Source organism: Ylistrum balloti, unplaced genomic scaffold (genome assembly GCF_031769215.1).
Source record: "Ylistrum balloti isolate Yb309-2 unplaced genomic scaffold, AGI_CSIRO_Ybal_v1 Utg369694, whole genome shotgun sequence".
Taxonomy (NCBI): domain Eukaryota; kingdom Metazoa; phylum Mollusca; class Bivalvia; order Pectinida; family Pectinidae; genus Ylistrum; species Ylistrum balloti.
In genome coordinates this window covers 90,424-115,920 of record NW_026781928.1, presented here as the reverse complement: position 1 = coordinate 115,920, position 25,497 = coordinate 90,424, and the positions used below count along the sequence as shown (strand labels likewise).

Genomic DNA, 25,497 nt, shown 5'->3' with positions numbered 1-25,497 from the left:
CCTACCACGAAAACAAAAGTATAAAAATCTAGACAGTGAAATAAGTTACCTGGTCCCTGTGGCCCAGCTTTACCAACACTCGGCAGTATAATGGACAGGTCTGGGTAGACATAATTCAATCAGTCAACAGTTTGTTAGCATAGCATTGTTAAATGTTTACAAACATTGTATATCCTTATGTCACGGACAGTCATCACACAGCCTGGTCCTAAAGGTCTACGTCTGATTTGATCATCTACATTTTGCCTTTAACAGTGAAATATCTTAAATTAGTTTTTATTTCAAACGACATTTTATAAATCTCATCTTGAAGTTTTAATTTTTTGTTCGGCAAAGCTCAAAAAAAATTAAGGTTCAAAACTTGTTTCATAAATGTCATGTGATGAAAACTCACTGAAGATACATGTTAAAAATTGCGATATGCAAGCATATATATATATATATATAGAAAAAAACTTGATTTGACGAGATGCGAGTAAATTATAAATAAAAATGAAAGCGCTAGTGCAAAATGTAACGCCTTTCTTCTTTTGTCAAAAATCATTTATATATTATATATATACATATACCTATCTTTATTTTACTTTGTGTCACAACTATTGTCCTCTTCGCTCATCAGAATTCAAAATGACCCTGGCCATTGTTGTTAGAACTTTTTACATTAAATTGTTCCGGCTGCTCAGAAATCAGATTAGGGTATTCTGCTGTGAAAACCTTATTACTTTTATCTTCTGTATAAGTTTTTGTCATCACACTTACCTATGTGATGTTCTTACTTCGTCTATTTCCCATCAAATCACCGGCCATCACCTCAACACTGTTGGTCTAAATCAGAAATTGACCAGGTCCAAATGATATCCCACCGTTAAAATCACAGTAGAATTCTTCCTCGAAAAGTCGTTTTCATACCGAATACAGACCCTACAATGTTGGTTGTTAAAAAACGATGTAGTATGAATTGAATTACCTGTGTTTTGTTGTTACCTGTATATCACCTGACCATACCTGTACACAACAAGGTAAGTGCTATAGGTAAGTTTCCCGCGGCCATAAGCTGCTCGCCATAGAAAAATCAATGGATTTCTCAATCAATCAACTTTATCCTGAAATTCAGTCGTTTACAAATCGTATATAAAACCAGCTCTATAAACAGGTATTGAAGTGCGTGCACCATTTGTTTGTAGATAGCAGTTTCTGGAGAGATGAATTGAATATAGATAACGGTATGTTTGAATGCTATATTGATTTCACGAAACTACACTTTCAACATTCTAGATGTGTTCAGGATATATTCTAAAACGTACATTCTTATATACGTACTTCAATTTTCTGTAGGTAGAATTTGTACTGATTAACCATGACCCAATATTTTGTTTATAACGAGTTCGTGCGTTATGTACAGGTAAGGTGTAATGAATAGCGATTCAATTCGATGGTTGATTAATTTTAATCCGGAGGTCTATAAGAGAACTTAACTTCAGAGTATTAATTACACGTGTTTGAAAGCTGGTCTTGATTAACATAACGGGACTGTTCTGGTTTACAATATACAGTGTAACGAGTTACGTTAGTCTTAATCTGAGTGGTGGACTCAAAATATCAAATGTCTGATTTATAAAGCCTCACTATATCAGAGAGGCATTACAACACATTTAATTATCTCGTGATAAAGAAGACATATTTAATTATCTCGTGATAAAGAAGACAGATTTAAATATCTCGTGATAAAGAAGACACATTTAATTATCTCGTGATAAAGAAGACATATTTAATTATCTCGTGATAAAGAAGACAGATTTAATTATCTCGTGATCAAGAAGACATTTAATTATCTCGTGATAAAGACGACAGATTTAATTATCTCGTGATAAAGACGACAGATTTAATTATCTCGTGATCAAGAAGACAGATTTAATTATCTCGTGATAAAGCAGACAGATTTAAATATCTCGTGATAAAGAAGACAGATTTAGATATCTCGTGATAAAGAAGACAGATTTAATTATCTCGTGATCAAGAAGACATTTAATTATCTCGTGATAAAGAAGACAGATTTAATTATCTCGTGATCAAGAAGACAGATTTAATTATCTCGTGATAAAGAAGACAGATTTAAATATCTCGTGATAAAGAAGACAGATTTAATTATCTCGTGATAAAGAAGACATTTAATTATCTCGTGATAAAGAAGACAGATTTAATTATCTCGTGATAAAGAAGACATATTTAATTATCTCGTGATAAAGATGACAGATTTAAATATCTCGTGATAAAGAAGACAGATTTAATTATCTCGTTTCAAAGTAAAAATAAATAATCAAACATGCTATTCGAAACTTTTCCAACTTACTTTTTATACTAAGTTTACTTTAGGGAGTCGCATTTGTTCTACATTAAGGTAAACCTATATGTTTGTTACCATTGGAATACAACAGGTCCTTGTTACTGACATCCAATGTTACAAAACAACCCAGTATTGTAACACCGTGAAGAGTATTTGAGGAATATAGAACGGAATGGTAAGGAAATCAACCCGTTTTATAATCCCATGTATATTACGCCAGCAAGCCGTGTGACGAGGTGGCGAAAACGTCATTATAGAACAGGCCATATTGGTGATATTCCATACACTATGTTTAAGAAACGCGGCATTCAAACAAGGATGGCATTTGCTCCAACATAATGGCGTAGATTTTGCTCCGTAATGACGTCATTTGTTGGGCTATGATGTCAAAATATGTTTCCAAATGGATAAGAGATATGATTTCTCTGTGCGTAATTAATAAAGAACAGATCTTTAAAAGTTCATTTTGACGCACCTGCATCGGCCCGCTGGCATCCGATGTGGTACTACATAACGTAAGTCGGTAATGTCGATACTGTGTCTATATACTCTTACACATTAAGTACAAAGAAAATGTACGCTGTGTTTAGTCCAATGTAACATTTTTATCGGTGATACTTGGTAGAAAACCGTTACAATTATAGTATGGTTAGATACTGGCTTCGTTTCAATACTGGAGTGGTACTTATTTTCAAAGGGTTCTTTCTCTCACTATTTTCGATGATAGAATTAATAGGCACATCAAAGACGAATATAAAAACTAAGATTAATACAAAGTAAACATCATTAGTTTCCAGAATTCCACGAAAAAGATTAATTTTTCATGAACTCGTGATTTTTTTATCGCTTAGGAATTCTCTCTCGACAAATATTGATGCTGGTTGTGGAGTTGTAGAACTTTGGTTGGTTTAAACAATATTTTATTAATTATTCAGTTATACAAACAGGCACACAATTGTCACAGCGAGGAGTCATAAAATGACAACAATGTTTGATTGAATTACATATTCAGAATAAACATTTATTCTAAGTCAGTGTTCGAACTGATATTTCTCATGAAGTTGTCCTTTTCTTCAGTTTCCCGACGGTCTTGCTCATGGATCTCCTTCATTTAGATGTAGTTTTAATCAACTACACATTTCAGTTCGTGTCTTTCCAAACCTCATTATTTCAATAACTGTCGTTAATATAACATATTACAATACACGGTTTACAACACAGTCATCTGGTTCAAATCAGAGAGTTATACATGCTTATTCTAAATATAGATCTCTGTTCTAACACACAAATTTAAGATGTTACGGAGAATGAAATGACGTCATCAGTTTTGTGGTAGTTTTCGGGTTACAGGTTTTTCACTTTCAGTCTTGTGTGGCAATCTTCCATATAATGTTGGTGTTTCGCAATGCATCATGAGAGATATTGTGAGATCTTCCGATTTTAAAATGGGATTGGTACGATAGTAGCGGGTTTGTTAGCTCTCACTCGTCGGTTACTTGACCATTCGTGTCCCAGGATATGGACAGCCTTTACCTGGAAAATAAAAACACGAACATTATAAACATGCAAGTGACGATCTCAGTGATACGTTGTAATCAGACAACAGTCTAGATCACATAGACAACAACAACGTCACGATTTGTTTTTTATATTGTGTTTTCTATAGATACAAAACAACCTGTTTCTGTTATATCATAGTTATCATTATAAATAAACGACGTGTACATTATGAATTTTGTATATTATACTATTAACCTATAATCAATTAGTAAAAACACGCATTCGTACTCTAAAAATGTACAAAAACGATATCAAAATCTATGAATGGCCACCATGACAGATCTTGCTTGTTATCTCGTATCCAGATTCTGCATATACTGTATCAAACTAAAAACTTTCAACCACTGTTTAATTGTGTTTCTTCACAAAAATAAAACATTTTCTATTGTCAGGTAGATAGAAAGAGACAGTTGTTCTTATCAGTAAAAGAATGAGGTCAATTGTACTAAACTGTCTGATAAACGAACGCGTCCGTACAGGATAAAGGAAGGCTATATATAGAACTATATTGCAGTATCGGAATTTCTTGTCTAAAAAACCATACTTGTAGATATATTCAGACCCAGACATATATCTTACATAACGTCAAAACTGATACATTTTTATCCTCGACCTCATCGTGTACATACACAGTAGGACATTATAACTACATCAGGGTTACATACATACATACTACGTACATGATTATCATTCATTAAAACTTAATAATCTCGTGTAGAGGTCTCGTCTAGTGAGGATTTCCCTATAGTCGAGCATAGTGTGTCCGGCTAGAGGGTCATATTTGGTGCCAATGACCACTCCAGGTTTAGAGGTCTCGTCTAATGAGGATTTCCCTATAGTCGAGCGTAGTGTGTCCGGTTAGAGAGTCAGATTTGGTGCCAATGACCAATCCAGGTTTAGAGGTCTCGTCTAATGAGGATTTCCCTATAGTCGAGCATAGTGTGTCCGGCTAGAGGGTCATATTTGGTGCCAATGACCACTCCAGGTTTAGAGGTCTCGTCTAATGAGGATTTCCCTATAGTCGAGCATAGTGTGTCCGGTTAGAGGGTCAGATTTAGTGCCGTTAACCACTCCATGTATAGAAGCTACAAGATGTTGAGATGTTTTCCAAGATGTTGTTGCAATTGGGGTCGAAGACTTGGTGAACGAGGGAGTCTTGTAATAGCCTGGGATAGTGGCAATTTCCTTTCAATGATGTTGGGGGGGTCATTAGTTCGAACCCCAGGTGGAACGGAGTAGTTATCGTTACGTTTTTATTGATAGTCTATCAAATGAGGTTCCATCTGTTAGAGTAGTACAGAAATCACTCCAACTCCACAGCAGTTCGATGTTTGTTCTCAGTTGAAATAAAATTAACTTAGATGTCTTATCCTAATATTTCTTCGCTGTCATTACCATGGCTTGTCAGTATTATTGTCGAGAAAAGATGACTCCATGTCTTCAATCTGGAAAACTTTATAAACTCTAAAACCACAAAAGCCTTTGCTTGATAATTCAAAGGGAAGTAACTCTCGTTACCACCCCCGATGTTTGATATACATGTATAGTGTTAATTTCGTTCCTATTCTGTTATAATATTTATCCAATGTTTCATGACGACTGGACAACACAACATATAATACCTTGTAAGTAATTTGTGATTTAAAATCTTAGATAAATTCATGGTGCCGCCTTAGAGACTACCGCTCTGATAGAAATTACCCACAGTATAAATTTCGTGTTAACTTACTTACGTGTAAATCTCGTGTGTACTTCCTATAAATCTCGTGTTAAGTAACTTACGTGTAAATCTGGTGTGTAATTACGAGTAAATCTCGTGTTAACTTACGTGTAAATGTCGTGTGTAATTACGTGTAAATCTCGTGTGTACTCAGTATAAATCTCGTGTTAACTTACGTGTAAATGTCGTGTGTAATTACGTGTAAATCTCGTGTGTACTCAGTATAAATCTCGTGTTAACTTACGTGTAAATCTCGTGTGTAATTACGTGTAAATCTCGTGTGTAATTACGTGTAAATCTCGTGTGTACTCAGTGTAAATCTCGTGTTAACTTACGTGTAAATCTGGTATGTAATTACGTGTAAATCTCGTGTGTACTCAGTATAAATCTCGTGTTAAATTACGTGTAAATCTGGTGTGTAATTACGTGTAAATCTGGTGTGTAATTACGTGTAAATCTCGTGTGTACTCAGTGTAAATCTCGTGTGTACTCAGTATAAATCTCGTGTTAACTTACGTGTAAATCTGGTGTGTAATTACGTGTAAATCTCGTGTGTACTCAGTATAAATCTGGTGTTAACTTACTTGATATGCTGTCACATTCTTTTGGATCTTCCGTTTGGTGATCAAATACTGAAAATCAACAGAAGTAGAAATTACAAATTTTCAAAAACCGCTGATGAGCATCCCGAACTCCGTGTATATCTGATACGTTGGCATTTAACAATCTTTCACCGGTACAGATAATAAGATTTTAGACCTTTTAAGCAGGAGCATTCTTTTTACTTCTATCGATTATCAAGAGATTCGGCGCAATGTTGAATTGATGTGCTTAAAAAATCCATAAAAGCTTAAATTTTGCTACATGTTTATTACAAAATGAACAACATACCTAACTTAATATCGCAATGTATGTTGAGTGAAGTTAATTCTCCTCACAACTAGTTCCTTATCGTTGTTGTAATATTTACACGTCCACAAAATGATAGACAGATGAAATATTGACATTAAAGACAGTAATTGTGGATTTTATGAACAAGATTAATCCGCGAAATCAAGCGCCAACGAAAATGTCAATTTTGGGAAACCGTGAAATTTGTGCACCACGAAACTGTTTTACATTAAGAAATTTTGTGGATACAATGATTCTAAAAATAACTAAAAATAATTGTGTTTAATTGATGAAAACAAATAAAGGAAATACATTAAAATAGTATATATTAATCTGGAAATCCCGCGGTCGTTACAAATTCTTGTCAGATTCAGTTACATTAGGAAAAAGAATTTCATCTGTAACTGATCAGAACATGCACCACATTCACACACTTTGGCCATGTCAGTGATCAATCTACACGCGAGTCCCGAGTCACAGAATTTTGATGTGACTCAAAGAATTTCTGGAAATATTTAAATTTTACTTATTGAGACCCATTGTTTTTAGCAATAAAGTTGAAAGGTGAAAATGATCACATGATAGTCAGTCTACTTCGGATTAAAAAGACCCAAATATTAAAAACCTTACCTTGATGAGGACGTTGAGAAGGAAGAGAACTTGAAACGATGAGTACAAGATAATAAAGAATATGAATGCCCAGAAGTCATGTCGGCCGTCCTCTGCAGTCTTGTCGTCGATAAGTGAAACGACGGCGTGCCATAGGCTTACAAGGAAGTTGAAAATCATACTGAATAGGATGTATTTGTCCTGAGGAGAGAAAACCACAACCATTTCCTGTAAAAACTTTTTTTTATATAAAACTGACGGAGAAGTTTTACGGTCGTCAAAATGATCGATTTCCTTTTAAGATATAAAGTTGGACGTGTTTGAGACTGTCGTTTATCTTGTTTTCATTTGCAAACGTGACACTGTGTACTTGGATTTACCAAGATTGACATGGCGGGTGTCGTCGATGAAGCAAAAAACGCCTACACTTCCTGAACACCTGGTCTTATTCTTGTTGTACTTCTTTAAAAAAAGTTTCCGTTTCAATCTTTCTTTTGTTAATATCTTTTTTTAGTTTTTATAAACTTGAGTTTGGGTTATGAAATTTTTACTTATTGTTATTCTATATACTGTAAATGTTGTTATTTTCGTGGGGGTCTATTTTTCATTTTTTTCGAGAATAGAATAAAACGTATATACTTTGAAAACAAGATTAACAGAGGAGGCCATAGACCGTGATCCTGACTCCCCTTATAAATTCATTATGTTTACCTGAAGTAAGAGAACCAGAGATAATCAGAAACATCGTGATAAACATAACGATACTTTCAATTGTTCTTCACTAATACATACACACAATGAAAATAAAGGTAAATGGTACAGGAAAAAACGTCAGCAAAAACAATGTATTGATGCTATTTAAATGAAGCAATGTTTGTATACAATCGAATCTTGTTATCTCGACATCTTATATCTCGAAGACCGTGGTCTATGTTTTTCATTAGTCATACTTAACATAAAACATTTTAACTTACATAAGTTGAATATTCGGATAACTCGAAGTTTCCCAACTATTCCACTGACTTCGATATAACGAGATTTGACGATAAATTAAAAATAACATTACATGAATGTTGATGTGACATGGAGTTTATTAATCGAGTTTAAAAAATCTTGATTTGTGACGTATCAAATAACTTAGTTAAAGGAATACCATATTGCACGAGTGTAAGATTCTATTTTTCATATAACTTATTTTTTCTGAAAAACAAGCGAAAACTTTCAGATTTATTTCGCTATCAGAGAGACATATTTCGACACGGGCGGTACGTTTTTCACTACCGAGACAATCATTTGACGTCATCAAGACGTGACGTCACAATTATGTTATAAGACTTTGGACTTACGATATTGATGACATGTCCGCATGACATGACACAACAGGCCAGTCATGTGATATACAGAAATCTAGGTTCTTCATTTCGGAGGGACGTTACGGCATAGTTTTAGATATAATGTACTTATGATGAAATAAAATATACTTTAATCTGTTTGTACATGTGTAACTATCAGAAAGTGTCATTTCTTCCCAGCAAATCAGCTGAACGATAAGGTCATAGGTCATGTGTGACGGGCAAACGGACAGGAAAACTTACCAGTTTTGTTAGGTAGGATATCTTAGGAAGACTCTGATTGGCTACAAATCTGAAAGTGACCCCGGTGAGTGTGAGAGTGAAGGCTAGCTGTAATCTGTTCTGTGGCAGGGTCCGGTTCACCGAGAACGTACCAAACGACAGCATACTGATGATAAACTGAAATAGATTAGTATGTAATATTACAAGATCTAAAGATTTCTAAAATAAAAAATTCAATATTCCAGAATCCAACATTTCAAGACATAAGTGCTCAACATTACAGAAATTCAAAATCTAACTGTTCGAAATTTTAATGTTTTAAAAGTTAAGTATTCAATATTTGAGCATTTAAAATTTAGGATGTAAATAATGAAAACGTCGAGAATGCAGATTTCAATTGGTACAATTTGTCAATGAAAATGTGTAAAATGAGGACTTGCTGGCAGACACAAAAAAAGGTGATCTCATATCACGGAGGAACGTGGAAATACTTTTTTTTCACATATAATTTAATTTACGTACTGTCTAGCCAAATCGTGGTTTAGATAAGACAGGTATTAGTTTACAAATCATGGCTTGTAAAACAGTGTAAAGAAAATCTTAGTAATATGATCTACTAGATACTTCATCATTGGTTTGTGTTTGACGTAGTAAAACTGCACTGTGAAACATCTTGAATATATATATGAGTCGCGACTGAAGAAACAAATACATCAAAGTTGTTAGAATATTTATCAAAATGCTATTGTCATATAATGTGTGTATAGACTGTAACTAAGTGACCCTACAGTGATTTTTCTCTCTCTGGAATTTAGCAGTAGTGTACTAGGTTATTATAGAAGCTGCATGACTTACTGTCTGGATTTTAGCAGTAGTGTACTAGGTTATTATAGAAGCTGCATGACTTACTGTCTGGATTTTAGCAGTGGTGTACTAGGTTATTATAGAAGCTGCATGACTTACTGTCTGGATTTTAGTGTACTAGGTTATTATAGAAGCTGCATGACTTACTGTCTGGATTTTAGCAGTGGTGTACTAGGTTATTATAGAAGCTGCATGACTTACTGTCTGGATTTTAGCAGTAGTGTACTAGGTTATTATACAAGCTGCATGACTTACTGTCTGGATTTTAGTGTACTAAGTTATTATAGAAGCTGCATGACTTACTGTCTGGATTTTAGCAGTAGTGTACTTGGTTATTATAGATGCTGCATGACTTACTGTCTGGATTTTAGCAGTAGTGTACCAGGTTATTATAGAAGCTGCATGACTTACTGTCTGGATTTTAGCAGTAGTGTACTAGGTTATTATAGAAGCTGCATGACTTACTCTCTGGATTTTAGCAGTAGTGTACTAGGTTATTATAGAAGCTGCATGACTTACTGTCTGGATTTTAGCAGTACTAGGTTATTATAGAAGCTGCCTGACTTACTGTCTGGATTTTAGCAGTAGTGTACTAGGTTATTATAGAAGCTGCATGATTTACTGTCTGGATTTTAGCAGTAGTGTACTAGGTTATTATAGAAGTTGCATGACTTACTGTCTGGATTTTAGCAATAGTGTACAAGGTTATTATAGAAGCTGCATGATTTACTGTCTGGATTTTAGCAGTAGTGTACTTGCTTATTATAGATGCTGCATGACTTACTGTCTGGATTTTAGCAGTAGTGTACTAGGTTATTATAGAAGCTGCATGACATACTGTCTGGATTTTAGTGTACTAGGTTATTACAGATGCTGCATGACTTACTGTCTGGATTTTAGCAGTAGTGTACTAGGTTATTATAGAAGTTGCATGACTTACTGTCTGGATTTTAGTGTACTAGGTTATTATAGAAGCTGCATGACTTACTGTCTGGATTTTAGCAGTAGTGTACTAGGTTATTATAGAAGCTGCATGACTTACTGTCTGGATTTTAGCAGTAGTGTACTAGGTTATTATAGAAGCTGCATGACTTACTGTCTGGATTTTAGCAGTAGTGTACTAGGTTATTATAGAAGTTGCATGACTTACTGTCTGGATTTTAGCAGTAGTGTACTAGGTTATTATAGAAGCTGCATGACTTACTGTCTGGATTTTAGCAGTAGTGTACTAGGTTATTATAGAAGCTGCATGACTTAGTGTCTGGATTTTAGCAGTAGTGTACTAGGTTATTATAGAAGCTACATGACTTACTGTCTGGATTTTAGCAGTAGTGTACTAGGTTATTATAGAAGCTGCATGACTTACTCTCTGGATTTTAGCAGTAGTGTACTAGGTTATTATAGAAGCTGCATGACTTACTGTCTGGATTTTAGCAGTAGTGTACTAGGTTATTATAGATGCTGCATGACTTACTGTCTGGATTTTAGCAGTAGTGTACTAGGTTATTATAGAAGCTGCATGACTTACTGTCTGGATTTTAGCAGTAGTGTACTAGGTTATTATAGAAGCTGCATGATTTACTGTACATTCTCAATGCATGACCAATGCACATCTAGGTTTCAATAATACCTCAATTATGCAAAACAGAGCTATGGTTCTTGTACACTGTATTTCTCTTATAGATCTCCCTAATGTGCAGTTTCACTTTGATCTTTCTTATAGTTTTTGTGGTATGTGACGGACGGACGGACAACCACACAGAAGGACGGGCAGACAGACAAAGCGGCGACTATAATATACTCTTCATTCGAGGAGTTGAAAAAGACACACGCTTATAGTATACAACACTAACCATAATGATGATGATGTTCCACACAAAGAACATGAATTGACGTGTAGCGATACAGCTGACACGCAGGACCGGAAACTCCACATTCTTACTCTGGGTAAACTCCTTCTTAATAACACTTATCCTACTGTCCACATAGTCATTTAACCACCATTCCTGTTCGTCTGCAAAACTCGACACATTTATCGATGACAGGTCCTGATTGTCCTCCTCAAACACCACTTCCTTGATAGATTTGTCTGACGTTATAACGACACTGAGATCCTGGGAATCAAACGGAAAATCTTCCAGTTCCATTTTCTCTGTAAATGTTCCCTTTATACGCCTTTTTTCCACTATGAATGCTTCTCCAGATTTACCAAACCTCAGCTCACTCCACTTGCTTCGCTTGGCGCTGTCATTTCGATTTTGTATCATAATGTTTGGATTCCAATAGTTTTCAAAGTCCACTTTAATATCCTACAATTATGAATACACAATTACTAAATTTTCAATTGAATTTCAACATGGTTTAATGCTAAAAATACTGAATTTTATAAAGATTTTTAAATGTTAGATCTTTGGTACATACACATAGACCTTGGGTCGGGAATCCATGTCATATTACTGTGCCCAAAGACAAATGTTGTAAAACACCTATATATCAACGTTAATGTCGCCGATCCTTGTTACTGGTTATCTATATATAATCCGTTAAAAGTCTACTTAATCAGACCTTGAACTTTAAACCGAAACGTCAACTTATAAAACGCATTATTTGCAACGTGCTAACCATTTCTGTGTCAGGGCCCTAAAGAAATGACAAGACGACAGTGATCTCGGACCCAACACGAGAGAAAATATTCAATCCTTCTCTTAAATGGCGCGAAGACAACAGGACAAAAACAAACTTACTTTGCTGCTGTCCAGACTTCGTTCACGCCATCTTGCCTGTATGAAGACATCAGCTGCGAACTGTTCCTTCACAGTGTCTATTTCACCGAGTTTGAGAAATACCACTTTTACATACACGGTCCGCTGCAACAGATTAAGAATTGGTCGCAATGTCAGAAAACATGAACATTCACCTAACGTTTCTTTAAAATTCTTTTTTTTTTCAACAATGAATATTTTTTGAAAAAAATACGTAAAATTTACAAAAACACAAAACTTTTAAAACGCACTTTTTCAGCTATGAAAAAAAAAATCAAATCGACAGAATATAGAGCTTGACCTTATACTACAACAGCGAGACAGGTTCGTGAAATATTCTGAAGCATGACTGTGATATATCTATAAATACCTCCATACAATGTTACTTACTGGAGGTTCTTCTGGGACTGGTCCGTTGACATCCGTGTGATCTTCTATTGCTGGCTTGTCCATTTCCGTGGGCGTGCCGTTTATCAGTCAATACTGAAAAAAATCGGTGGCTGTTGAACTATCATCACAAAATACAAAAACGTGTAACATTACTGAAATAGATCTTCTGTAACGTAATAAATGTTACTTCCAAATGCTTCTTTCTGTTGTTGTTTAGAAAAAAATAAATCGAGGAAATAATTAACGGTGACCTTGACAGAGAAACACATCGTCCGTTTTATGACTTAAGTTTGAGAAGCATATCATGTTTACTTCAGTTTGTTTTTGAAAAAAAAATAAAAACGTTGAACAGTCAAACAAAACCTCTTACAGGTAACTTGTTTCACGGAAAAGAATCCTGGAAAGTGTCTGTTATAGCACACGTCAGGAAAATATAGTGAGCGATTCCACAGTTAGCTTAACAATCGGCTAATACGTCTTAAGTCAACATTTTCGAGGAATTGTGTAATTCAGAAATAAGGAAGCGCATAGTTTTCTTATAATTCTTATAATTGTTCTGGGTTTGTTTGTTTTGTTTTTGTTTTTAGTGTGTGTATGTGGGGGGCGGGGGAGGGGGTGGAGAGGGGAGGGGAGGTTAGGCTGTTAATTTTTTTTCTTTTGTTTTTGTTTAATGTTGCATTTTTCTTAGAAAAAAAAGATGATGACAACCACTTTAAAATATAACTTGAACGGCGATTCAAATTTGAGAATTGTAGTATCTGTGTTTGTAGTCAGCAGTCTCTCAGTGTGATTCCATAAACACAGTGAAACGCTAAGTAAATAAATAGTAACAAGAGAAGATAACTCTCTGGTGATTTCCAATAGGTCAGATATAACGTTTTTGTGTTTCCTGTATGATTCATACACACTGGAATGAATTAAATATCATACTACACGTGAGACAGAAAAATCGGCTGATAATGTGTTTCTACCCTTTGTCTAAAGTTAGGACTCGCTATCCTCAAAACAGTCACATGCCTACTATTGGACGGACGTTCAACAGAACGCCAGCAGACGAACCAGAAAGACAACGATTTTACGTAATTATGACGCAAGTTGCACAATATATGATGTTTGTTCTGTAAATTGAAATGCACTCATTACAAAACCACATTGATATATTGAAATTCATCCTTTTGTCATAAATGTATTGTGACGTGATTAGTTACCGTATGTGGGTGTCTGTATTGTTTTATTGTTTGTGTAACTACAATCTATATGTCCTAGTGGCCATTAACACACCAGAGTAGTGAAATAATACTTATTTTTAATACAAATCGTTTATATCGTCAACATAACATATACATTTTTAAAAGTGCTTTCTATTTACCATTATTAAGTATGTACTTTGAACATCTGGTTCTACACACAAACAATCATACAAAGCTCACACACAAAACGGATCAGTGGTGGATACAGAAGGCCGGAAATGTAGGATCCAAAATCATGTTTATCTCTGTATTTACTTATTGGTACATGCATCCTTTCCAACCCTGAAAGATGAGAGACCCCTCCCTCACCTCTTCCCTTCCCCCCTCCCTACATCCACAATCATGGATCACCAAAGATCAAGAACTTACATCTTTCCCAGTTGTTTCCGTTTTTTAAAAGTCACAATTGAAATGTTGACATCAGTTAATTTTAAAAACTTCCATCTTATTTGAAGATTCCAATAACTGAGATAAAGGTTGAAGTAACGAAGTGACGTTACGTCGGCAATAAAAGTTTTACTTACAATTGAAACAAGTTTCAGTCAACTACAGACAATCTTTTCTTAAAGAGCCACTTGTCTGCAAAGTATGATTTTCGGTCCCTATGAAATGCAACTTATAGTAATTGAACCTCTGTATAAAGGTCAGTTGTCTATAAAATCGACATTTCTCTGCTCCTTTATAGTGGCCTTTATAGACAGGTTTTTCTACATATGATAATAGGAGAGAACGGATCGTGTGTTCACTCCCCTTCAGCCATACAATCCCACTAATACATGTACATGTATGTCCGTCTCACAACACATTATCGCCTATTTAATACCCGGACGTAAACTTCCGAATGTCTTTATTGTATCTACATTAGTTTTATAGCGAATGGAAATATCATTACTAGGCTGCTATGTCCAGAAAACCTGTTCACTCCTGGGGGTCGAATCAAGGCAGTATCAAAACGACGTGTTGTCACACTGTTGTACGTGTATTGTAAGAGGAGTCAGCTGGAGGGGTACAAAAGTCAAGTATAGCTATAACATTATTTACATCAAGTTTCCGAGTACTACTCCTGCCTCTGTTCGGAAGGGTCTATTCGAAGCTGCCTGAAAGGTATTCAAAATGTCAGGAATTATCAGTCTTATATAAGTCACTTTAGGCAAATAACTTAAGATCAATCACTTAAGACAAATCTCACAACGTTCAAGAAGAAAATCGAAACATAGGTAAGGGAATTAATCACGATCCAGTCCATACGTACCTTTCAAAATGTTTCTAGATGAGTCTTTATGTTACCAATCACTCCATTCCTGTTACTAGGCACCATTACATAGTCCTGGAACACTACACCCAATAGATTATTCTCTTCCTAACGGTATACTCAGGCATACAAAAATAGACAAAACACTGACTATAATCAGCGTTACAGTTCTTCTCTATACAGACGACATATTTAAAGGCATACACCATTGTATTCTAAAACGAGGTTATAAAAGGACTCGTGTATATATTCACGGTTAGTTTATATTAAATGTCCTAAACATCTAATAATTAGCCATATATTTGATTGGTTAATTCCTTGTTTAGAAAGTACATTTCGAAATATTACCCTGATATCCCATTCAGTACCCCAGTCTTGGCGCGTGTTCTTGTTAAAGCTTTTAGATGTATAATATCATAATACTCCAAAGTAAATCAATCAGACGTGACCGTCTGGACTCGCTGTATACAATGAAGTTATTTTACACCGCTACTGGTTTATGTGTAGTTGGTTTGTGTACGGTATAATGAACCGTGTATGCTGGCCATTCAACAACCATTGAACACACTTATGTACATGTATTCATAACATGTCAAAATTAAGTAGTCAGTAGTATGTTACCAACCTAGCGATTCGACTGCTGAAGCATATCGTTACGACCAGTTTACAAGCCGGGAAGTTTTTTCCTTATTGGGAAATAATGTCAAGTTTGTTTATTTTTTCAATTGTTCTTGGTTTCACCGAAAAGCTTGTAGAAAAAGTAGTGTATTTCTCATGGAAGGCATGAAATAGACTACAGGGATGAAATAGACTACAGGGATGAAATAGACTACAGGGATGAAATAGACTACAGGAATGAAATAGACTACAGGAATGAAATAGACTACAGGGATGAAATAGACTACAGGGATGAAATAGACTACAGGGATGAAATAGACTACATATTACTGTAAAAAAAAACACAAAATAATTATCAACATGTCAACATAATCTTAAACCAAACTCAAATGCGATAAAACTAGGGCAAAATGTGAACAAATGAAAGATGTAAACGAGGACTCCTGAAAACGTACAAGGAGAATAATACCAGGTGTTCCGGAAGAGTAAACGTTTTCTGTATATCCTCGTCAATCCAGGTAAATAATATTACGTTCTCAAACGAGAACAAGATGTACAACAACAGCATCATCAAACACGCCCAGCTTCACGTCGCACATCAGTATGACCACCGCTAAACTTCCCGTTCGTTTAGCGTTACGAGTTTGTTGCGAAAGTTGACGGATTCTTGCACGAAAATCGTGATAATGGGAACAGCCCTTTGAATATCGAATTGACGGCGACATATAAACACACCATAGGTTTAGGATGCAGGGATATTGCTATTCATAAATGGAAATTCACAATAGGGAAAATGAAATCATCACGGTTATAAATAGCTTGGTGGAAAGCTGTCCACGTCGTATTCATGGTAGGAAAAGATCGAGAATAGCAGTTGATGTAGAAGTGTCTGTCGTGTCATTGATTTTTTTATTGTGATGGGTATATGGTATGGACGTGGTCAATAAATTTCTGAAAGTGAAATGGACGTTTTCAATCTATTTAATTTCTCCAATTCACTTCATTTCCAGAAATAACCCCAATAGAACATCATGGAAAACTGCATTTAGTTTTTCAGACACTGGTACGATAAGAAATTCAATTTTCATTCTCCTTTGTGCACTTTTTGTACCATTTGTAACCAGACAAGGCAGCCAGCGTTATTTTATCTGTGGAAATGTCACTTCGAGTTTGTACTAAAAACACACAAAAACATTAGCAATAATCATATATATATGGAAATGAAAAATTATTGCACAGTAGGGTTGGAACACAATCTTATCCACTTCTTGCCATCTCTAATATTGTTCATTTTTTCCAGTCGCTTTCTAGGTATAAAAAATAGGCCGTTAGCATCACTAACGAGTCCTAAAATGACGAAATGAATGTATACTGTGTTATTGTAATCATTATCTGGCTCTCCTTCATCTTATTCTTAATTTGTCTTTAAAAGTGTTATTCTCTTGTGTATCTTTGTTACAGTGGTCGGAGGCCTGTGGTACCATTTAAGTTGTATGAACTTCCATACCAGAAGATTGAAACTGTAAAACTAGAGATAGGACGTATTGTTCGCACTGTTGATGACATTATAAATCCTAGTTACTATTGGCTTGTTCATTAGGCTATCGACCTGACACCTGTGCCTAACACCTTTATATAAGATGACACGCTGTATAGGGTTGGTAAGATAAACAGACCAGGCAGTATTCTTAATTGTGTACTGTGTTGTGGGTATTGACAGGTAAGTTATCATTATACTAATTTCGCTATAATACTCACCCTGCACTATAAACAATATTATTTGGACATTGATATCTTTAATTTTCGTGATGTTGATTTCATGGATGATTTCAATAAACGAGTTCATAAACACCAATACAAGTCGACTTATTGAATTTATTTATAAAATTAAGAGTCAATGAAAAAGTGATATATTTTAAAACATATTGAACTTAATTCCGTGTTTTATTAAAACACAGCATGATTATCTAAATGGCACAGATTTTGTTAATTCTATAAACGCCAACAAATGTTTATTATTTATCCCTGGTAAAAATACCACCGTGTGCATTCATCAGATAATCCAAATAGATCGGTACGAGTCGATAGATGTGTTTGTTGGATGCTGTCATAACGGATACAGAAAAGCAGCAGATGAGGAAAATAATGCTGACGAATTATACTTATAATTCTAATGTTTTGATTTAATTCTGAAATTGAAATACTTTAAATGTGATTTTCTATCTCATGACCTGACTGGTGTTATCTCATGTACTAAGAAATGATGTCATACTCTTTTTTAAGTAGCATACATACTTGGAACTCACCATATTTGAACTTGTAAACTTACTCGAAAGATGCAAATTAAGGGAAAGCTTACAGTCATCATATTGATAATATTGGAAAATGTTCGGTTTCCTTGTGCGAAATATGTCGGGCGTTTCCGATGCTTACCTGGATGAACTAAAACATAAATAACGGGTGTCGTCAATGCCACGTTCACCATTGCAAATCACTTGGTTTTATAATGTACTTTTTCAGGGATCACCTCGTAAATCTTTGGTTTGTTCATATTTTAAAATTCTTTTCTGTTGTGCATCGCATTTCCCACGACAAACTGTTGTCAGAGTGACAGATCACCTTACTGTTAATGTGTGACTTTAACAACAATCATGATTACGTTTTAACTTTCATCATTGCATTGTTAACATTGCAGGTGTGATCAGAGGATGTCCTAGAAGACAGTTTACCCATCCCACTTTTACAAACCATTGGTAATCACACGCATTGTGCAGCAGCTACATTATCATAGTTCTTTTTTCTGATAATGTTGTTCTACTACTGGACAGCTACTTCGTTGTGTCCCAGTGTTTTCCAGTTCCATCTCTAAAAACGAGACTTTAGAATCTGTTTGGTTTGCCGTAAATATGCTAACTTTAGAGGCCAAGCTTTTGTTATCGTATACACTTTTCTCCTGCTTAACATGCAATATATCTGGAAATTATGTCACAAATACAGACAAATTATCAGACATTTTTAAAAATTATTCACCACTGTTCAAGCCAAGGAGGGATTTATAACAAAGTGTGGAGGTAAATATAACATTACATTTCACGACACTTAGTGAAGTCAACGAGAGGTTACAAAACATGCGTTTCATAGCCTGGTTTGATATATCTTGGGTGGACGAGTTTCTGATATTAAGTAAAGATATGGAAAGTTTGCTGATTCCAAAAGAAGACATCTGGTATCCGGACCTTAGTATTTACGATTTACTTCAAAATCCTCAGGCTGTAAGTGAGGGAACCAATGTTATTTTGTTCCAAAATGGCCGTGTGTCCTGGTACCCTGGGCAGGAGTACACCACTAGATGTGGAATTGATATTAGAAAGTACCCATTTGATGTGCAAAAGTGTAGTTTTCGTGTAGGTGCATGGCACAATACAGCTTGGACACAGAATTATGTAGCCTCGGAGAATGGATTCGATATTTCAAGTTTCCGTGAGAACGGAGAGTGGGAAATAACTGATACATCAGCAGAATCAATTCGGTTATCGTTGTATAACAATTCTTTCATAATGTTTAGCATCTTACTTAAACGGCGACCTCTACATCCGGTTCTGAATACACTTGTCCCAATTATCCTTCTCGCCTTCCTGAACACGCTAGTGTTTCTACTTCCGGCTAATTCTGGTGAGAAGTTGACCCTGTGTGTATCTGTATTCTTGTCCTTCACCGTGTTTCTAACCGTGTTTAACGATACAATGCCGAAGATGTCCACTACCGTATCCTACCTGTCAATCTACCTTGTCGGTCAGCTCGGAATGAGTGTGTGTGGAATTTTCATGACTATTTACATTTGGCGAGTGAAAGACAGAGAAAAGGCAGGAGAATATGAATTTGTCAATTCTACATCCAAAAACATGAACCAAGGAGGAATACACAGACAACTTTGTACAAACAACAAGGACATTAAGGCTCTCCCAGCAGAAGATGCCCTAAAGACGAACGGTTGTGTAGGAGACGAGACCGACTATCGTTTGTCGTTCGGGGACTACAGCAGAGGGATGTTATATGAAAAATCCACGGGCAAGAGTTATTGTATAACAACAATGGAGAAAGCCACAGAGCCACAGAGGAGTATTGCACAATTGGACAAGATGATGTTCGTGGTAACATTTGGTTTTGTAGTAATATCTACAACATCTCTTTTAATAGCGTTGATAATATGATATTCTTATTACTGATATACGAAGGCCTTTTTCAGCTCTGCTGGTCCCTGACCACCTAAAACTAAATTGTGTCGTTCGGTCAGTTTATGTCGAAGAGATATCATTCAAACTTTTGCAAAATGGACGAAATTGCTGAAAGACTGGTGATTCAATATTAACATAAGAAATGTATAGCACCTTATAATATCCATACTGATATGGTAGCAACACTAGGGAATGATGCCCCTTCATTTGCTACAGTGAAAAGGTGGGTGGCGGAATCTAAGCGTGGCAGGAAGAGCCTTGAGTATGACGCCCGTCCTGGAAGGCCTGTCACTGTGTCGACCCCAGAAATTGACAATAAAGTCGATGATATTGTTATGACTGACAGGCAAGTTACAGAGAGATATATAGTTAGTGCAGTTGAAATTTCACAATCTTGTGGTGAGAAAGCGTTCAGCCCATTGGGTATCAAGACTTCTTTTAATTGATCAGAAGCACACCAGGCGGACTTGGTCGCGTGTTAATCTGAACCATCTTAAGGCAGATCCTGCTAACTTTCTGCAGAGGTTTGTGACTATGAAGGAAACGCGGGTCCATCATTTCATCACAGAGAGGCCAAACTATAATCTAAACAAAGTAAGTACTCTGGTTCTCCGCCACCAAAGATGGCAAAAATTATGCCTCGGTGTTCTGGGATGCTGATGATCTGCAAAAGGGACAAGCAATTAATGGCACATATTATGCATCACGTTTTATGCATTAAAAGAAAAGAGGACAATGCCCCTGTTCACAAATCTTTCATTGTCATTAACGATTATATCTTTGAATTGATTGACTATCCCCCTTATTACCCGTATCTTGCTCCATCAGACTTTCATCTATTTCAAAAATTGAAAAAGGTCATTTCCGGTACCTACTTTCGCTCAGATGATGACGTCCTATATGCAGTGGAAGACTTTCTGAACGGTCAAGAAAAGGACGTCTTTAAAAATGTCATTGAGGCCATTAAACATCGCTGGCAAAGTGTACAGATACTGAAGATGATTATGTTGAAAAATAATGCAATGTGTCCGCCAAAAGTCAAACCCTCAGAATTTATCAATCACTTCTCGAAGTTTGACAGCCTTGCACAGGGAAACATGTATTAGGGATGTAATTGACAAATATATACATTTTGTATGATCTCTCCACTCATAAAAAGAATAGTACAGCGAGCAAGAAAATAGAGAATGAAACTGTCGTGCGAATGGATGATACTTGAATTTATTCTCCTGATAAAGTGAACATGGTATTGTTTATCGTTTCTATTATGAAGAAAATCCAAACACAAAGTAGATATAATAATGCAAACAGTAGCAACTACAACAAATATACCTACATTGTTAGCTGTTGTTAAGTACTAGGTTGTATAAAAACGCGCCGCCACATGAGTTTGTTGTAAGCGCCATGATCGATATAAACTTTGTTATACAATGTATAAGATCGATGTTCATCAGATCGATCAACTCGCCAACCTCCCTTACATGTTTACCGACATCGTTAATGATCTGGTAAACATGCTTTAAAACAACAAATCAGATTTCTTGTGTAAACAAAACTGCCGGCCTGTCTCGACATCGAGAAAACGAGGGCAAAATGACAGAAACGGCGACTTACGAGCGAGAATATTTGTGTTCTTCACACGTTCAAGTATTTCCAGTGTTTACTTTAAAGTTCTCTTGATTTGTTAACGAATTGTGAAATAAATAGATGTACCACGATAAAAACTAATAACGATATTCAATTTTAAAGCAATTAAAGTTTTCACAACAACTATATAACGTATGACGTATTTTTCACTTAGTTGAACGGTGCCATTCACTTGTGTGTCGTTTGTACAATCTTAAAGATAACAGGTAGTAGACACAGATAGTGGACTTAAAGTCCCCCGATGTTTGCCGTTACCTGCTTGCTACGTTTTAATTTACTCGAATAGTAGTACGATTCAGAAAATACACATGTACTTGACACTATTAAAAAATTATCTGGTGTATATGATCTAATTATAGGACTGCTGCACCTCCCCGTCTAGATTTTGATTTTTCTTTTGAACTCTTTGGGTTTTCCTTGGTCGCCTCCCAGGCTTCAAAGTTTGGGTCCTTTGCATCACTGACGAGTCCTGGAGGGACGAAACAGATGTATGATGTAGTTTAATCCATTGTTGGGTTCTACTGTATACCACGCTAAATTATGAAAATGTGCCATTCACTTTTCTGTCTTTTGTACAGCTTTTGTACTAGGTGTACAGCTGACAGATAAACCAACAACAGATAGTTCTGAGAAAGGCAAGCTGAGGAAGTTTGATGGTCGCCATAGTAACGAAACGGTAAATGTCTATTTTTATTTCCAATGCGGAGTTGAAAGTGTTTGATTTTGAAAGTATTCCTGTTAGTATCATTGATTACTAAATCAAGAGTTGCACGGCAGGTGTTGTCGATGAATCAGATGTTACTTACCTTTCTGGGACACATGATCTTATTATCATTGTACTTTTTTCCTGGAAACTTGTGAAAATATGCTACAAATTGAAGCAATTGACTTCAGTGTGCTGTACCCGAATCACGACCCCATCATTTGTACTCGGAACATCCTGGGTATATGAGTTCCTCATATTGAGCGAGGACGTGGAAAGTTTGTTGGTTCCAAAACATGACATATGGTATCCGGACATCAGTATATACGACACTGTTGAAGATCCACAGACCATCAGTGATGGACAACACGTGATTCTGTTCCAGGACGGTCGTGTGTCGTGGTACCCAGGGAAGAAATGCGAAATCGACATCCTGGAGTACATGTATGTCACAACACAGACTGGACACAAAGATTTATTGCGTCGGAGAATGGATTTAATCTATCACGTTTTAGTGACAATGTGGTTGGAGTCAAACAACAAACAGAATTACAACACCTCCATGATACAATATTACGTCCATTTTAAACGACGCTCTGTACATCCGGTTTTAAACGTTCCTGAACACACTCGTAATTCTACTTCCGGCGAACTCTGATGAGAATATTACACTATAAATTTCTTATTTTGCTGTCATTTACAGTGTTTTTAATATTACTTCATGATACATTGACAAAAATGTCCACATCATATCTGTCGATCTATGTGTTATTCAGCTTGGAATGGTGTGGTTGGTATAGCAATGTCAGTATATAATTTGAGGACAAAGGACGGAGAAACAGAAGCGGAGAACAATTTTCAATGAAGGAATAAATAGAACCGAGAATACAGGCAGCGATAACGTAAAAGCCCGTCGTCTCCAAAAACAAATCAACCGTATCGAGGATGATAGCAGAGTAGATGAAGTTTCACAAGTAACGAAGGTGACAAGCATTTGTCGTTCAGTAACCATAGCAACAACTTTCTACGAAATACATCGTCCAGTAAAAGTCGACGTATAAAAAATAGTTCCATTATTTAAGACTTCCTATCTTAGCAACACGTAAAAGGCTGCAGAACTAAAACGGAACATCGCGCGGTTTAACAGGATCATATTCCTGTTAACGTTTTGCTTTAAAGTGATGTTAACATTGTCTATTTATATCATTGTTGGTGTAGTGTCTGTTTCATTATTAAGCCTGTCGTTTACCGATATAATGTGTTGCATTAAAAAAAAGTGTATTTCCGAATCATGACATTTAGTATGCTCTTAGATACAATCAGAACATATATATTACACTATTTAATATTGACTTTTATAACTATCTGTTGTGGTAAATTTTCCCTCGAATTAATTCACGGTTGTTCTAAATATAGTGTAACGTTCTGTAAGAAATTAAAAGTGTATAGTGGTATTCAGCTGTTGTTCATTTGTTTGGTAGTTGAAGGCAACAGCAATCGGTAACTTATATATATATATTATAAAATATCCAACAATATCCATGACCAGCAGTTTACGTCGAACTTCTGACAGTTCACTGTTACGTACGTAATTAGCCATTGCTTGTTGAACCCTATATGGACAGAATTCAGCCGATCATTTTATGTTGACAGTAATGAAGACATGTTAAATAATTCCTGTCTCATTGTTTGCGCATTTCATTGTGAAATAATTATTAAAATAACATGCGTGGATATACTATCGATAATTTAAGTTTACATTAAATGTTTGTCTTACATTTATTGATAAACAATTTTTATATACACGAGTAAAGAGATATTTGCCGAAGTCGAACGGAAGCACTTCTGCATGTTGGAGGACACAATAGTACACAGACATAAAAATTCTGTGACCAGGAAGATGACCATTTATTGAAAAGGTATATATAGGTAAAAAATTCTAAGGCATATCAAGGTATAGATTCAAAAGTTTATCAAGGTATGAATTAAAGGCATGCTGGATTTATTGCTTGTTAAGAGAAGGGTTTAATTTTAAAAGTTCAGTCGATGGTGTTTAAATAATATAAGGACGCAAAAATACAAAACACTATTACGTCATCGACAATTAATGAGTCTGCAGTTTAAATAGTCATGCGTTATCCTCAGTATCTATCTGTAACATGGCGACCATATATATAATAAAACTACAACCTGCCAGCGATGATACAAGTTTGATCAAATTGATAAATTCCTGGATTTCACTGGCAAAAATATGATAAAACTTACCATAATACAAACAGCGTAATGACGTCACCGATAACAGGTAAATCATCATAAGATTAATGTTATTGGTAACTTTTAATACGAATCCAATTCATTTCAAATTCTTTGTGAATTTTCCACTTCAGAATGGCAACAATCCTGCATCCCCAACCTATGATGTTCTATTGAATTGAGTTTGGATTATCATTATATTATCTTGTTACAGAACCGATTACAATTGATCTCTGCTGATATCTGTTTATGCAGGAATATACCTAAACGATGTCTATTGAAATTATCTTTAACGTAAGATTTGTTTACATAAATTTTCATAAAATCAATATCAAAATCAAGCATCTTTCTTAAAGCATTCTTCGATCAACCATATCAAGAAGATATGGGACCCCCCACGAAGTGGAATAAATATAGGTATGTGTGAAATATATTTTTCATGTATATAGTGGTTTTTATACACGACCAATATGAACATTATATGTCACTGTTACCATGACTACAGTGCGACATTAATTAGAGGTGTGAAGTGTATTGGTAGGGAAATCTAGTGTACTATATACCTTTAATGATAATACACGTTATAGTCATTTATTGATTGTGATAGTGTAGGCCTCCCAAATAGCACGGATAAATTTTTCTACGACTACTGCAGTAACACATCGATCTCTGCACAGGACTCCTGTGTGTAGCCTAGACTACCACGTAGTTGGGAGAGGCTGTAGCCTAGACCACCACGTAGTTGGAAGTGGCTGTAGCCTAGACCCCCACGTAGTTGGGAGAGGCTGTAGTCTAGACCACCACGTAGTTTGGAGTGGCTGTAGC

The 25,497-nt window shown here is 35.7% G+C and overlaps 2 protein-coding genes across 2 annotated transcripts; one reads left to right on the top strand and one right to left on the bottom strand.

The window, feature by feature from the left end:
- Positions 1-3,784: 3,784 nt before the first annotated feature.
- LOC132565118 (gamma-aminobutyric acid receptor subunit gamma-4-like) lies at positions 3,785-12,777 on the bottom strand. The gene is made up of 7 exons (XM_060229727.1): positions 12,715-12,777; positions 12,288-12,429; positions 11,416-11,861; positions 8,720-8,875; positions 7,146-7,325; positions 6,209-6,256; positions 3,785-3,877 (listed from the first exon to the last, which is right to left on the bottom strand). Exons 1-7 carry the CDS (start codon positions 12,775-12,777, stop codon positions 3,785-3,787), a joined length of 1,128 nt encoding a protein of 375 aa, XP_060085710.1.
- A 6,185-nt stretch (positions 12,778-18,962) lies between these two features.
- Positions 18,963-20,045, top strand: LOC132565117 (neuronal acetylcholine receptor subunit alpha-5-like). Its single transcript, XM_060229726.1, has one exon. It carries the CDS (start codon positions 18,963-18,965, stop codon positions 20,043-20,045), a length of 1,083 nt encoding a protein of 360 aa, XP_060085709.1.
- The last annotated feature ends 5,452 nt before the right edge of the window (positions 20,046-25,497 follow it).

Bases quoted from the DNA above. Each gene is read 5' to 3' on its own strand.
- LOC132565118 (XM_060229727.1), bottom strand. From the start codon at position 12,777: ATGGACAAGCCAGCAATAGAAGATCACACGGATGTCAACGGACCAGTC. The intron at 8,876-11,415 runs GTTAGTGTTGTA...AATCTATTTCAG, and splicing joins GGAACATCATCATCATTATG to TTTATCATCAGTATGCTGTC. The intron at 3,878-6,208 runs GTAAGTTAACAC...TTTATTTTCCAG, and splicing joins AGAATGTGACAGCATATCAA to GTAAAGGCTGTCCATATCCT.
- LOC132565117 (XM_060229726.1), top strand. From the start codon at position 18,963: ATGCGTTTCATAGCCTGGTTTGATATATCTTGGGTGGACGAGTTTCTG.